The sequence below is a fragment of the Ictalurus furcatus genome, chromosome 14, assembly GCF_023375685.1.
Source record: "Ictalurus furcatus strain D&B chromosome 14, Billie_1.0, whole genome shotgun sequence".
Classification (NCBI taxonomy): domain Eukaryota; kingdom Metazoa; phylum Chordata; class Actinopteri; order Siluriformes; family Ictaluridae; genus Ictalurus; species Ictalurus furcatus.
In genome coordinates, this window is record NC_071268.1 from 19,486,469 (window position 1) to 19,500,627 (window position 14,159).

General features: G+C 39.4%; 1 protein-coding gene across 7 annotated transcripts in view; it reads left to right on the forward strand.

The window, feature by feature from the left end:
• cadps2 (Ca++-dependent secretion activator 2) overlaps positions 1 to 14,159 on the forward strand; it is a 137,736-nt gene that overhangs the window by 76,228 nt on the left and 47,349 nt on the right. For all 7 annotated transcript variants that reach the window (XM_053642063.1, XM_053642062.1, XM_053642065.1 and 4 more), the window contains exons 11-12: positions 5,329 to 5,538; positions 8,697 to 8,824. In XM_053642063.1, the coding sequence (XP_053498038.1) occupies positions 5,329 to 5,538; positions 8,697 to 8,824 (338 nt within the window). The remainder of the gene's footprint in view (positions 1 to 5,328; positions 5,539 to 8,696; positions 8,825 to 14,159) is intronic.

The following is a 14,159-nucleotide window of genomic DNA, read 5'->3' on the forward strand; positions in this document are numbered from 1 at the left end:
TACTGTTCTGGATGTCTATGTGCCACCCATTTTTATGCTTGCAATATTGCAGCTTTTTTTTCTTGGCTAACTTCCAGTATCCGGTATTTATCAAAAATGTTAAATACTGTGAAAATGTTAAGCGAAGTACGCACATTTTTTTAGAGAAACTACATTTTGGACAAATGTGCTCGACAAAACGACACACCAAGAGGAGAAACTGACAGGTGTCTGACTGATCGTTTTGTCGAGCACCTTCGTACCATCAGAATGAAGGATTTCTCCTCTCCAGTGGTGAGACACACAACATTAATGAAAACTCGGTTTCTGTTGCTAGTTTTTGTTATGGGACCAATGAATTGAGGAAATGTGGAGTTTTTTGCTCATTGTCATGGAGGGAGTTAATAAGCTAATACTTATTAGTAAACTATAGGTAATATAAGGTAATACTGTCACTTTGCACACTGACACTTTACATATTTTTGTACAGTAGGTATTTGGGCAGTGACATAATTTTCATAATTTTACCTCTGTCACCACCACAATGGATTTAAAATGATGTAATCAAGATGTGATCCATGTGTAGACTTGCGGCTTTAATTCAAGGGGTTTAACAATAATATTGCATGAACCATGTAGGAATTACAGCTTCAGGGCCAGTTTCACAGGCTCAAAACAATTGGACAAACTAACATAATTATAAATATTAGGATTATTTTTTTAATACTTGGCTGCAAATCCTTTCAATTGACTCAATGACTAGCTGAAGTCTGGATTCCATGGACATCACCAAATGCTGAATTTCCCCCTGAGATGCTTTGCCAGGCCTTTACTGCAGTCAGGTGACTGACTCGGCCATTTAAGGACATTCCATTTCTTTGCCTTAAGAAGCTCTTGGGTTGCTTTCACTGTATATTTTAGGTCATTATGCATCTGTACTATGAAGCGGCATCCTATCAGTTTTGCAGCATTTGACTGAATCTGAGTAGAACGTATAGCTCTATACACTTCAGAATTCATCCTGTTACTTCTATCAGCTGTCACATCATCAATAAACACCAGTGACCCAGTTCCATTGGCAGCCATGCATGCCCATGCCATAACACTCCCTCCACCATGTTTGACAGATGATGTGGTGTGCTTTGGATCATAAGTCTATTCCTTTCCTTCTCCAAACTCTTCTCTTCCCATCATTCTGGTACAAATTAATCTTGGTTTCAACTATCCAAAGAATTATTCTTTTTTTAATGGCATTTTCAAACGCCCTTATCCAGACTGACTTACATTTATCTAATTTATAGAACTGAGCAGTTGGGAGTTAAGGACCTTGCTCAAGGGCCCAGCAATGGCTTGGTGGTACTGAGATTTTAACTCACAGCCTTCCGATTAGAAGTCCAGTGTCTTAACCACTTGTTCCAGAACTGGACAGGCTTCTTTTTAGATGTTTTCTAGCAGGTCTAATCTGGCTTTTCTGTTCTTGTGTGTTACCAGTGGTTTGCAACTTGAGGTAAACCATCTGTATTTACATTCATGAAGGTGCCTCTTGATTGTAAACTTTGACAATGATAGGCCTACCTCCTCCAGAGTGTTCTTGACTTGGCTAGATGGTGTGAAGGAGTTTTTCTTCAGCAAGGAAATCATTCTACTATCATTCACTTCAGTTGTCTCCCGTGGTCTTCCAGGCCTTTTGGTGTTGCTGAGCTCATCCGTGCGTTCCTTCTATTTAACCCTCTTACCCCGTACGGCCGAAAAACCGGCTTGCCCGTCTTTGATCTATTCCCGTAAGGACAATATACCGGCTTGGTCGTCTATGCCAAATCCCCATAAGGCCGATATAGAGGATTTACAGTGTAAACGTTATCCCCGTAAGGCCGGTGTACCGGCATTACTCTGCTATGATTCCTTACTTATTTAATTATTATTTTTTAACCCGGAAGGTTGATGACGTCATGACGTCAGGACGTGATTATGACATTACGCCGTCATTACGATGAAGCTGATCCAAGCGTGAATATTGGTGAACTAGTAGAAGTGAACTAAAAATGCCAAAGTGAAATGTTAATCGTGTTCCAGCTAAAGTTACACCTACAGTGAACACAGGTACATCTAAAACTGTGGAAAAAAAAGAGAAAACATACACAGTTACACAGGCGAGAGCGAGGATTCTAGATAGAATGGACATTAGACATTGGATGTTAACTAATTTCCTTCTACTTAATTCTGATAAAACAGAAATACTTTTATTAGGCCCACGTGTAGCTAGAAGTAATCTTTCTGATCACATGGTTACTCTGGATGGTCTTTCTGTTTCATCATGTACAGCAGTTAAAGACCTTGGAGTGATTATTGACTCCAGTCTATCATTTGATGCTCATGTAGATAATATTACTAGGATAGCTTTCTTTCATCTCAGAAATATTTCTAAAATAAGAAACATATTGTCACTACATGATGCGGAAATACTAGTTCATGCATTCGTCACCTCTAGATTTGATTACTGTAATGCCTTACTGTCTGGATGTTCCAGTAGGAATATAAATAAGCTCCAGTTAGTCCAGAATGTAGCTGCTAGAGTCCTAACTAGAACTAGAAGATACGACCATATCACACCGATATTATCAATACTGCATTGGCTCCCAGTGAAATCTCGCATTAACTATAAAATACTTTTATTAACCTATAAAGCACTAAACGGTCTTGCGCCACAATATCTAAGCGACCTTTTGGTTTTATATGATCCGCCACGCCTACTTAGATCAAAAGATGCAGGCTATTTGACGGTACCTCGAATAGTGAAGGCTACAGCAGGGGGGAGAGCTTTCGCTTATAGAGCCCCACAGTTATGGAACAGTCTTCCTTATTAGTGTTCGGGACTCAGACACAGTCTCAGTGTTTAAGTCTAGGCTTAAAACGTATTTGTTTACTGAAGCCTACCCTGACTAGATTCTGTTCTACTTCTTCGCAGTCATAATAATCTTTTTTCTCCCTCTCTCCTTTCGCCGAGTCCCACACGAATTTATGGAGATACTAGAGATCCAGATCCTTTCTGCCTCTGGATGGAGCTCAAATCTTCTCTAATCCCAGACTGCTGGGACTACGGCTGCTCCTAAGGCCATACAGACTTCATATCAATCCATAATGAACTTTTTCACACTATCTATTGTTACCCAGATGAGGATGGGTTCCTTTCTGAGTCGGGTTCCTCTCAAGGTTTCTTCCTCTTAAAACATCTTGGGGAGTATCTCCTTGCCACCGTCGCCACTCAGTGGCTTGCTCAGTTGGGATAAATTCACACCTTTAATATCTGTATACCATGTTGATATTTCTGTAAAGCTGCTTTAAGACAATGTCTATTGTAAAAAGCGCTATACAAATAAAATTGAATTGAATTGAATAGATAGTGACAGCAGTGAAAGTTCAGGCGATGTTGAAACCCGAAACTGATAGAGACGCAAACTCTCCTGATTCAGACCCTGATCTGTCTTCATCTTCAGCATCAACCAGTGCGAGTGACACTGCAGGGGTCTGGAGTCATAACGGGACCATTTCTGTGCATTCGTGAAAACACTACCTGCTGGTCGGATTATCACCAGAAACTTGACTTTTGGCGCTAAAATGCATTTATTTATTTATTATTTACTTGAATTTATTCAAAGGCATTGACCACGCTGATGCTCGTATGGTACTTCTAAATGAGTAGAAGGATTTTAGCGAGCATTTTTTCGTTATTTCTCTAGTTAAGAATTGTGCTCTAAGATTAGTAAAAAAAAACTGCTTCATTTTCAAAGTAATATTACACAAATACATTATTATAAGTTGTTTCAAGGCCTAAAAATGTTAAAATTAAAATGTTGATTTTGGCCCAGGAACTCAGGGTTGGCTTGCTGTTTCTCTGGGGAATATAGGGTTATGGGACATAATACTGTGGGAACTTAGGGGTAAGACGGTTAAGAACGACTGTTAAGTTGGCCACTCTTAATAGTTTCTGCTATCTCTCTGATAGGTCTGGGGGGGGTTTCAGCCTAATGATGGCCCCGTTCACTTGCATCGACACCTCATTGGACCACATGTTGAGAGTCCCTATGCACAGCTACCAAATGCAAAGTCAGAGCTTGGAATCAACTCCAGACCTTTTATCTCCTTAAATAGTCATGAAATAACGAGGAAAATGCCTATCAGTCAATTGTTTAATTATTTTTGAGCCTGTGAAAAGGGAGGGACTATTTAACAAAAGGGCGTAATTCCTAAACCGTTAAGGCTAATTTTTTTTGTTAAACTTTTTAGTTGAAGTCTGCACTTCAATTACATCTTGAGCACTTCATTTCAAATCCATTGTCGGGGTTTACAGAGGGAAAATTGTTTTATAAAAAAAAAAAAAAAAAAAAAAGAACTTGTCTGTCCAAATACTTATGGACCTGACTCTGTGTGTGTGTGTGTGTGTGTGTATACAATTATATACTAATATATTCATACTGTATGTACTATACAAACTATATACAAATAACTGAATAACACATTTGTAACATTTCTAGCATTAGGTATCATTTTTGTCACTGTGCATTTTGTAGTTCATACGCTTTGCTGATGTACACACTCACCACAACACCACAACTTTAACCACAACACCAATACAGTCTGGAACTCTATAACTGTGCAATTAACATATTCTGGGATACTCACCATTCAATGAGTAATTGTCTTAAACTATGTGAACTATGTAGATAATGAATGTTTGTCTTTGTCGTGTTGCTAATGCAGGAGAACATGCAAGTAAGAATTTAACTGCATATTGTACACTGCACAGGATAATAAAGCTAACGTGACATGTTGATCTTGCCAGTGTGTAGTAACTTTGTGGCATGTATTACTAAAGTTCAGTGTGAACATCAAGTACAAGGTAAATTATTTCCTTCCTGTACGTTTCGGGGCCGGTCGACAATCTTTTTTGACACTTGACATTTTAAGCTCATGCCTTTTACAGAAGAAGGCACATCAGTTCCCGAGTGGGTGTAGAGAAAGACAGTATAGTTCCGTTCATGTCTGATTGAACGGGAAGTTTGGAGAGGACAAGAATAATTAAAAAACTACAGTCATGTTACAGACCCTCAACAGCCAAGACCTGGTTGAAGTGTAGTTTCTGTAAAATCTTGAGTGCTCGTTAGGCAATGTTTGTCCTTCGTTTGGAAGAAAGACTTTTCAACTGATTAACTGAGCAAGTCTATACTTCTGTATTTGTCTTTTGAATACATTATTACTTTTTCCTTGAGTATAAACCATGTGTGGCTTATCAGCTTTTTGAAGGTGTTGACCAGGATTCCTTCTCTCCTAATGAGCAAATGTCTTTTCTAGGTCTTCAGGGAGGCCAAGTCTTTTTTAGTGCAGTCAAGGAGGGGGATTTGGTGGTATTTGCGACAAATGATGAACAGGACCGAACACTGTGGGTGCAGGCGATGTACCGCGCCACAGGCCAGTCCTACAAACCTGTACCTCCTGCCCAGAATCGGCAGCACAACTGCAGAGGGGGCAATATCCAGAAAGATGCCCCTGCTTCATTACTCAGTAGGTTATGTTCTCTCAAATATGTGTGACATTTATTTCATGATGCTAGCTGTTCACATTTATTCTCTAATTCCTTATTCATATTACTATAGCTTGTATACATGCTAAAAGCCCTTCTTTCTTTTAGCTGATGTGAGGATTTTTCAGTGATGTGTGAGATTAGAAACTATCAAACACTGCCAATCAGTGAATGAAATACATCTTCCCAACACTGCTATAGTTTGCCCCACAGCCCTGATAACTAGAGAACCTTGTTTTTAACTTTTTATTTGGCATGAACAGACCAGAAAGGTCCTTTTCATAACTAAGTCCTGGTCAGAATTTTGCCTTCACCTTATTTGACCTTCCTTTTAGTTTTGTCATCATAACGAGCAGAGACCTCCACTGCATCCAATGTTGACTGAAATTTTGGACAGTTGTCAAAATAAAATATGGCACTTTGTGACTTACACTGACTTTTCAGGCATGTGAGGACAAGCACTCCACTTGCAAATAATTTTCAAATCTTCAAGGCCCTCCTCCTCCTTGTTTCTCACATCATGCTGGAACTCGTACAATATTTTATTTCCTTCTACAATAATTTCTATCATTTTATGCAAGCCAAAGAGTTTTTTTCTTTCTTTCTTTTTTAATCACAAAGTCACATGAATTTGAACATGGTTGTACAGAAGGACAGTGTAGTGTTGTTCTCAGCTTTCACTGATTGAGTTTGTGTAGAGAAGGATAAATCTGAAAAATCAGATATAAAAGTTTTAAAAGAAGGGTGATGCATTGGTATTCTTAACACAGAAGTGGTACACTTGTTGCTTATACGCAGAATTTTTCTGTTTAAATTAAAACCCACTTTACACACTCATCTAGTAGGCTTTTTAAATAGACCTCTATAAATGTTGAAATATGATGACAGATAAGGAAGCTACTTCCTGAAGTTCACTGCCTGAGTTTTTTCCTTCTTTTTTTTAATTTATTTTTTTATCAGCATTATACACCTGGGTTACTGATGTGTCCGAAGCCCTCCATCACTGTCAGTGCTGTCCATTTGCTTTAGTCTCTTAGGTGACCAGTGTAGACCTTTCATCTCACGGCACAGATGAGTCACAGAGCTTAGGATTATATTTCACAATGTGCGTGTGTGTACGTGTTCATATAGGCCATATTATCCCAATAGAGTGCAGCCGTCCTGTCTGTCCACATCTGTCTGTCAAACTCAGGCTGCTCTGACTGAAGTGACTGGCGGGGCTGTACCTGTGATTTTGGTCCAGCGTTGTGTTAATATCTGTCATGATGCTCATGTCCACCTTGGTGGCTCACGTCACATGGATGTGACTGCTGCCATGAAGCCAGAAACGTGAGCTGGTCTCTTTCTGCTGTACTGGGCATCATGCCTCAGCTCTTCAGCTCTGATTAGAGACGACGGCCCCCGTCCTCCTCCTCCTCCCGTAGTCTACAGATAATAGCTGTAAGTTAAGGTTGACACAGATCAATATGATTCTTCAGTCGAACTGAATCTGTCAGGCTCGCGCCTCGCAGATCAATATGAAGTTTCCCTCTTCTCTATTACTGCATTGAATCTTCTTTTGTCTCCATTCTTTAATCTCATCCTTGTTTTCTTTCTGCCCCCGTCCAACAATTGTCCTTGTCCCCATTTTCCGTCAAACGACATTAAGTAGTTGATGTTCCTGTAGTAATGACTGTAATATGACCTATATCGGAATTAAAGCAAGTGGGACAGTGGAGAGGCGGGCCCTGTTCTGGGCCAGGACACAAGTGTTTGGGAGTCAATTGGGGAATTGCACTTCGTGTCTACCGTTGTTACGTTCGGGGGGGGGGGGCTGACAGATGCCCACAGCGCTCCTGGGCACACACACAGCGCTTTTCTCTGTCCATACAAGCATCCACAGAGTCATCGGCATGCCAAAAATGGCAGCGTTAATAAAAGCGATCACTAATGCCCAGCTCACGAGGGTGCCGCTGGCCATACAGGCGTCTGAAGATGTGTCTCAAAAGCCTTGGTCTTTTGTGGGTGTTGTTGAGCGAAGACCTCACTCCACATATGCACACTCTTAGACTGCCGGCAGCAAGTGTTAGGCTTTTGATGGGTCCCCCATTAGCCGGTTTTCAGGATGTATGTGACAAATGCAATGAAAGGAATGGAAATGAACTTGGGCACACTTTTAGTGCCCCCCGCCCCCCCCTTTAAAAAAAATAATAATAATCCCACAGCCTTGCACACACACACACACACACACACACGTAGTCTGCCCTGACCCCAAACCCTTCACCATCGCCCATGTGTGTCATTTTCTTTCTTCGCCATGATGCGCTTGTCATCTGCTTGTTCTTTATTTATGAAAAGTGAGTGCAAATTGAGATGCGTGGAGACAGATGGTAATCTCTCACACAAATGCACATGTTTATCAAACCTTCACAAAGGTATAATGCCTTATTCAAGGTTGAGTTTCAGGCCAACTGTATCTGAGATTCGTTTCTAAGCTGCCGTGACCATGCGGTTCAGGCCGTTTTGTTCTTTTACTGGTGCTACATTTAAACTTGCATTTGAATGACTGAAAAATATTCAGAAAGCGGTGAAAATTGATTGCATGCTTCTGGCTTTGAAAGCGAATTACAGTCATAGTTCACTCAGCTGAAAGATTTTTTATTTGTGTGTGCATCTTTTTATCAGCTGAATTGTAGAAACCGAAAATCAGTGTGCTCATATAGGGAACTGCTGTCAGATGATGGGCCCCACTTGTTTGAGGAGGGCTGTAAGTGTCAAATGTTTACTGATGAAGCAGGAAAACTGGCTGTCACAGAGTAGCTTTGGCCAAAAGAAGTGACATGCAAATAAAGGAAGACAGTGATGCCAATGCAACCAAAGACAGATTTGTGTTCTTTACAGAGCATTCTAAAGTGTGAGCTCGGTTTTAGCTCCTGCCCATATAGACCAGTTGTAAAATGCACTTATTAGCAATTGAGAAAGCATGATGCTGTTACTCACTACCCTTTAATTAACATATGTGTTCTGAAATTATGTAATATGGTATGCATTTTATATTTATAGTTGCATACTATTCACCAATTCAAACTACATTGTAAATGCGAGGTTTGTCAAGTTGTTGGTTATTGTGCAGGCTGAAATGAGTGTGTTTGTGGCTCAGGTTTGGAGAGGGCAGGAGTCGAGGAGCTCATCTCTGCCGTTCCCTGCAGCTTCGATCACACCTGCCTGTTCCAAATGCTGCAGAAACACACACTCCTCCACCGCATGAACGATTCCTTCTCCTGCCTGGTGAGCTCAACCTATCTGTGTTTGTGTTTGGATGTGAGCACGAGTGGGAACTGTGTAGTACACAAAACCCTATGAGAAGTGCGTCAAGCTTAAATTATATTGATGAAATTAGTTTATTTTTCTTTACAGCATAATGTAGAGGTCTAGGTCTTTTTATATTGTGCTGTTTCAGTGATTTTCAAAAGGAACGGAAGAGAATGGAGGAGAGTCAATCAGAAGTAGTACATACTTGAAAAGACCTCTCAAAGAAACTGATATTAGATTGCTGTATTTTCATTTTCACATCACTGATGCCAAAGATACCAAACAGCAGTGTTCTAGAGCTCAAACAGTATGTAATGCAGTTTATCAGATTGTGTGTATGTGGATCTGTTTGGAGGTGTGTGGGTGTGTGTGTGTGTTGGGGGGGAGTTTAAATGTCCACAGGGGAGGGATGTGGCCCTCCAGGCTAAGTGAGAGCTCACGCTCAAGAGGAGTATAAACGGTTCCAATCAATACACCACAAAAAGGAAACTCATCGTGCTGCTCCGCACTCCTCGGCAGGGTGAAGAAAAGAACCGTGCTGTGACTTCCAATGCTTATATGTATGAGAAACCAGATGGGAATGATAGAGTCCTGCAAATAGTCCTGTTTACTTGTCAGTAAACACTGCAAGTGAGGTGGGGGAAATGTCATTTAGGAATGGAAGAATGTTGGTGTTTTATGTCTGGAAATATCTGGATTTACCTGGGAAATCTGACACTTCTAGCAAATTGTATTTCTTATATTCTATGAAAAGATGTGACCAGCTTCTGCTTTTGTTCTCCTTATTATACCTGCCCTCAGACTAAGTCTGTGCTCAGCTCTTTGTGAGTGTGCCAAGGCTTTTGTTCGAACTTCAGTGGACGGCAAAATGCCCTGTTAAAATCACAGAGCCACAAAAGCCATATGAATGTGGTGCTATCCCCATGATTCCTGGGAGAAGGACATCTGTGCGTGTGTGTGCGCGCACGTGTGCACGCGTGTCTGTGTGTTTTTATCATATAACTCAGATTGTACTATATGTACTGTAATAATAAGATGTACAGTAAGGCAATAACGTATAGTAAGGCAAAAGTAAGGACAACTTCTGTTTAAGCAACCATTCAGCTTCAGTGAGATCTCAGTGTTCTGAATATCAAATCATTGTATACCACTACTAGAAACAGCCACTTTCTTAAAATACACAACAGTGATGCTCATTGGTAAGAAACGTAGCCCATGAATACCTGCCAAGGAAAATTATATACAATTTCTTGGGTTTTAATTGAATATCATTCATTCATTTTTAATAACTGCTTTACATTCCACCTACTGGCTTGTTTTTGGGAGGTGGGAGGAAACTGGAGAACTGGAGAAAACGCTCAAAAACTCCACACAGACTCCACGCTCAAGCTCCTACCTCCTTTGCCAACATGCCTCCCAAAAAAATATCAGATCTGCTTATTTACTTATTTAGAAAAGGTTGACCCCTGCAGTACCATGAATTACAAATCAAAACTTTGAGAGCTACCATTTCAATTCTGAAATAGTTTCAACATTCAAATCACAGGACAAGCCTCAAATTACAAGGAAATTTAGTGCTCTTAGCATTGACAGATCATTTCACATTTTCACATGTCACATGAGCATGTTGTGCTGAATATCAGCACGACTGTGATTACTTGTGGCCTCATGCCTATGGCCCAATCACAGCTCTACAGATATTCAGTACAATAGCGCACTTGCTGATGTGATATTGCTTATTTAAATTAAGTGTTTTTCAGAATTTTTTATTATAGAACCATGATTCTCCGACATTTATAAAGAGGTAAAGCACATCTGGGGGTTTGTGATTTATTTAATTGTTTTTAAATTTGTGATTTTTTTTTTTCATTGGGTTTAATCCGAAGCTCAATAAAAAAGTATAATAAACAGGCTTATAAACAGTGTAAACTTGAATCTATTGACAATTCAAAACATTTGTTCTGTGAGTTGAATAAATATCTCCAATAATTATAAAAGAGAGACCATAAAATCTGATATTCACAAGAGTAGTATAGTCACTCCTAGTACACCTTTTAAACTTCATTTGGAAACTCACACACATACATTTTAATAGAGTTGCTAAGCAATAAATATGTCTTTGAGGAAAATCAGTACGAGGTGCTGCTGTACTAAATGAGTTCACATACACTTTTTTTTTGCATTTTAGTCACTGTAGCAATACGAGTTCTCTGAGGCACCTTAGAGAGAGAAAGTGTGTGTGTGTGTGTGTGTGTGTGTGTGTGTGTGTGTGTGTGTGGGAGCATTTTTAAAGCAATTGGCAACATGATTTCAGGTGAATAAAAAATGTTATACTAAAGATCTACGTATCTACAAACACACCCACAACATGATGCTGCAACCCCCATGCTTGACAGTTAGATGGTGTTATTTGAATTATTGTGAGTTCATTTGTGCCTCTTTCCTGAAGGAAGCAGTGTCTTTGTAGTCCCAAGATTTTTATATTTGCATACAATTGTGTGTACAGATGTTCATGGTACCTCTGTTGTCTGGAACTTGCTCCTAAGGATGAACCAGACTTGTGGAGGGCCATAGGGTTTTTTTCTCAGATCCTGGCTGAGTTGCTTGGATAATCCCATGGTATTAAGGGCAAAAAGGCACTGTCTCTAACTTTAGGCCATTTTACAGCCACAGGTGCACTTCCATTAACTCCTAATTATGCTATTTGGCCAATCAGAAGCTTCTAAGTCATTTAATCCATTTCTGGAATCTTTCAGACTGTTTATTAAAGCGACGGTCAGCTTGGTGTATGTAAATTTTGACCCACTGGAATTCTAAAGTAGTGAATTAAAGCTGAACAAAATCTGTCTCTAGTCAGTTGTTTTAAAATTACCTCTGATGTGAACAAAGTAGATGATTTCATTGTCTTGCCAAAAGAAATGTATGGAATAACATGAAATGTGTGGAGTTGTGAAAAACCGAGATTGTATATCTTCAGCTTAGGTAATTGTTACTTTTGGCCTCCACTGTAGATTCTGTAGTTGGTGTAAAAGGGGAGCTTACATAAGCAAATGGCTAGTTCTGACAGGTACTTCGGTACTATCACCTTTACTAAATATAGTCTCACCCAACTCAAATCATTCAGTAAAAATAAGGATAGAAAAAACACTTCTTTCTTCTGCAATCATTGGTAATTTCACTGCAGAAGCTATAGACAACAGAAGCTAATTATGAAAATGAGTTGACAGGCTTTAAGGTAGTCAATGTGTGTGTGAATACAAAAAGCCTGCCCGACCCCTTCCTATGGTGAAGGTATGACACCAGATGCCAGTGAGTATAACAGCAAATGAGGAGCAGTAGAAGCCAGTCATGTTCAGCCCTAATGTAATTGCACATATCCACTTCACTCTCCACCCCTAATCACCCTTACTCCCCATAACACACACGCACTCGCATCACCTCACAAACATGCATCTGTTCTGAAATTATACCTTTATTAATGAGAAATGTCTGCCTCAGACTGAGGTCTTGTCAGCTGGAGGCCTTGAATATAAGAGATAGAACAGCCAACTTAATGCTGATGATTACCATGGCTATTCAGGCTTTTTTAAATAAATATTTTAGAAGAAGGCTTAAATGCCTGGTGTGCTATAAGCATTTTGCAAAACATTTTTATTTTCATATTCCCAGCTATTCAGCCTTTATAGTGGTTTGTTCCTGCAGTGTAATATTTTAATGTTTGTGTGAAAATAATTAACTTTTTTGACATAAGTGGTTGTCTTTTTTTTCTGCTGAGATTAGCGTTAAAATGAACTAAGGCTGTGATCACTTCAGTCCATGAAGCATTTAAAAGATAGCTGCTCATTGGACACAACTCTGGAAAAACGTTGATCATAAAATAGAAGCCACTGATATTTGACTGTTTTTTTTTTATTGTTGTGTAAATATACAGCCTTTTGTAGGTGAGGTATATACTGTATGCATGTTTGTTTTCAACTAATTAAGCATAATCATTTGGAGAATGTCATAAATAAAATTAATTAAGGAAAAAGGAAAAAAAAAAACCTGCACTAGCTCTGCACACAGTATACTCAGTTTACAGATAAATAGTACTAGTTTTGAAGAGTTTCGATTTTCTTGCTTGATGTGATGGAATTTATCACTTTCTGTCATTTAAAGCCCCTTGGTTGTGTTAGTATTGTTCTGGCTATACAGTGAAAAAGAAAAAAGAATAATGCACCTATGTATTTGTATCCGTTTACATCCCTACTGTTATAATATCCAGTGAGTTGTCATGCTTTTAGCATTAAAGAGGAGTAAGCCAGATTCAGACTGATCTAATACACTAATGTCTCATGATTTTTCAGCTTTTCCATTTCCTTTTTGAAATTTCTCTTATTCTTTTGTACTCTCCTTGCATCAGCTGTCTATAAAACATACCGATTAGATTACCACATCAATGGTATATTACTAAAGGGTTTTCTCATTTCTTTGTTGATTCAAAAGTAAATTCTCACCCACAGCCACAGTGAATACGCACAGATTTAGTGCATCTGTATCTAACATCCGTCTTTGCACACGCCTAAAATTCATTGTGTCAAAGCCACGGTGACTGAAAATGCTGCTTTTTTTTTTTTTTTTTTTTTAATGTGCAAATATTCCTGGAATTTCACATTTTCTTATTCCCAATTTAAGTTGCTTTAGTGCACAGTAGAAGCAGTCCGACTCCCCACTCACAGAAACCATTGTATGTGAATTGCCTGTTTCTTTCTGTGCCTGCATGAGGAGATTTTCCTACTCGTTCAGACTATGAGCAGCAGTAGGAGCCAGACTGTGCCATGCTCGTTAGGACGACGCGAATGCCGTCTCAGTCAATCGCGAGTGGTAATTGAGCGGTCGGAGCCAAGACACGAGCAGGCCATCTGTTTGTCACGGTGGAACATCTTGTGGCACTCTGCTCGGCACCAGGCCATTATGCTGCAGCTCTTAGTGGTGCGATATTAATAGATCCAGGGAAGAGACAGGCTGAGAGACAGACATAGTGACAAAGTGGGGAGAAAGAGATCAATAGTGAGAGAGAGAGAACGTAGTTGTGTACAAGGATGACACATTTCTTTATTGATGTCATTACAAAAATGTAAACAGATATAAAGTCACCCATTAATAAAGAGCATCATCAGATAAATAAGGAGTAGTGAAGCTATATAAGTTAATGGGAATCCAACACTTTAATAATCTTGTTGTTTTCGGTAGTAATATAAACCAACATAAACTAGAGCTTCATACATGACAAGTGAAAGCTGCATTCTGAGAAAGAACGTGTTGAAAGGTA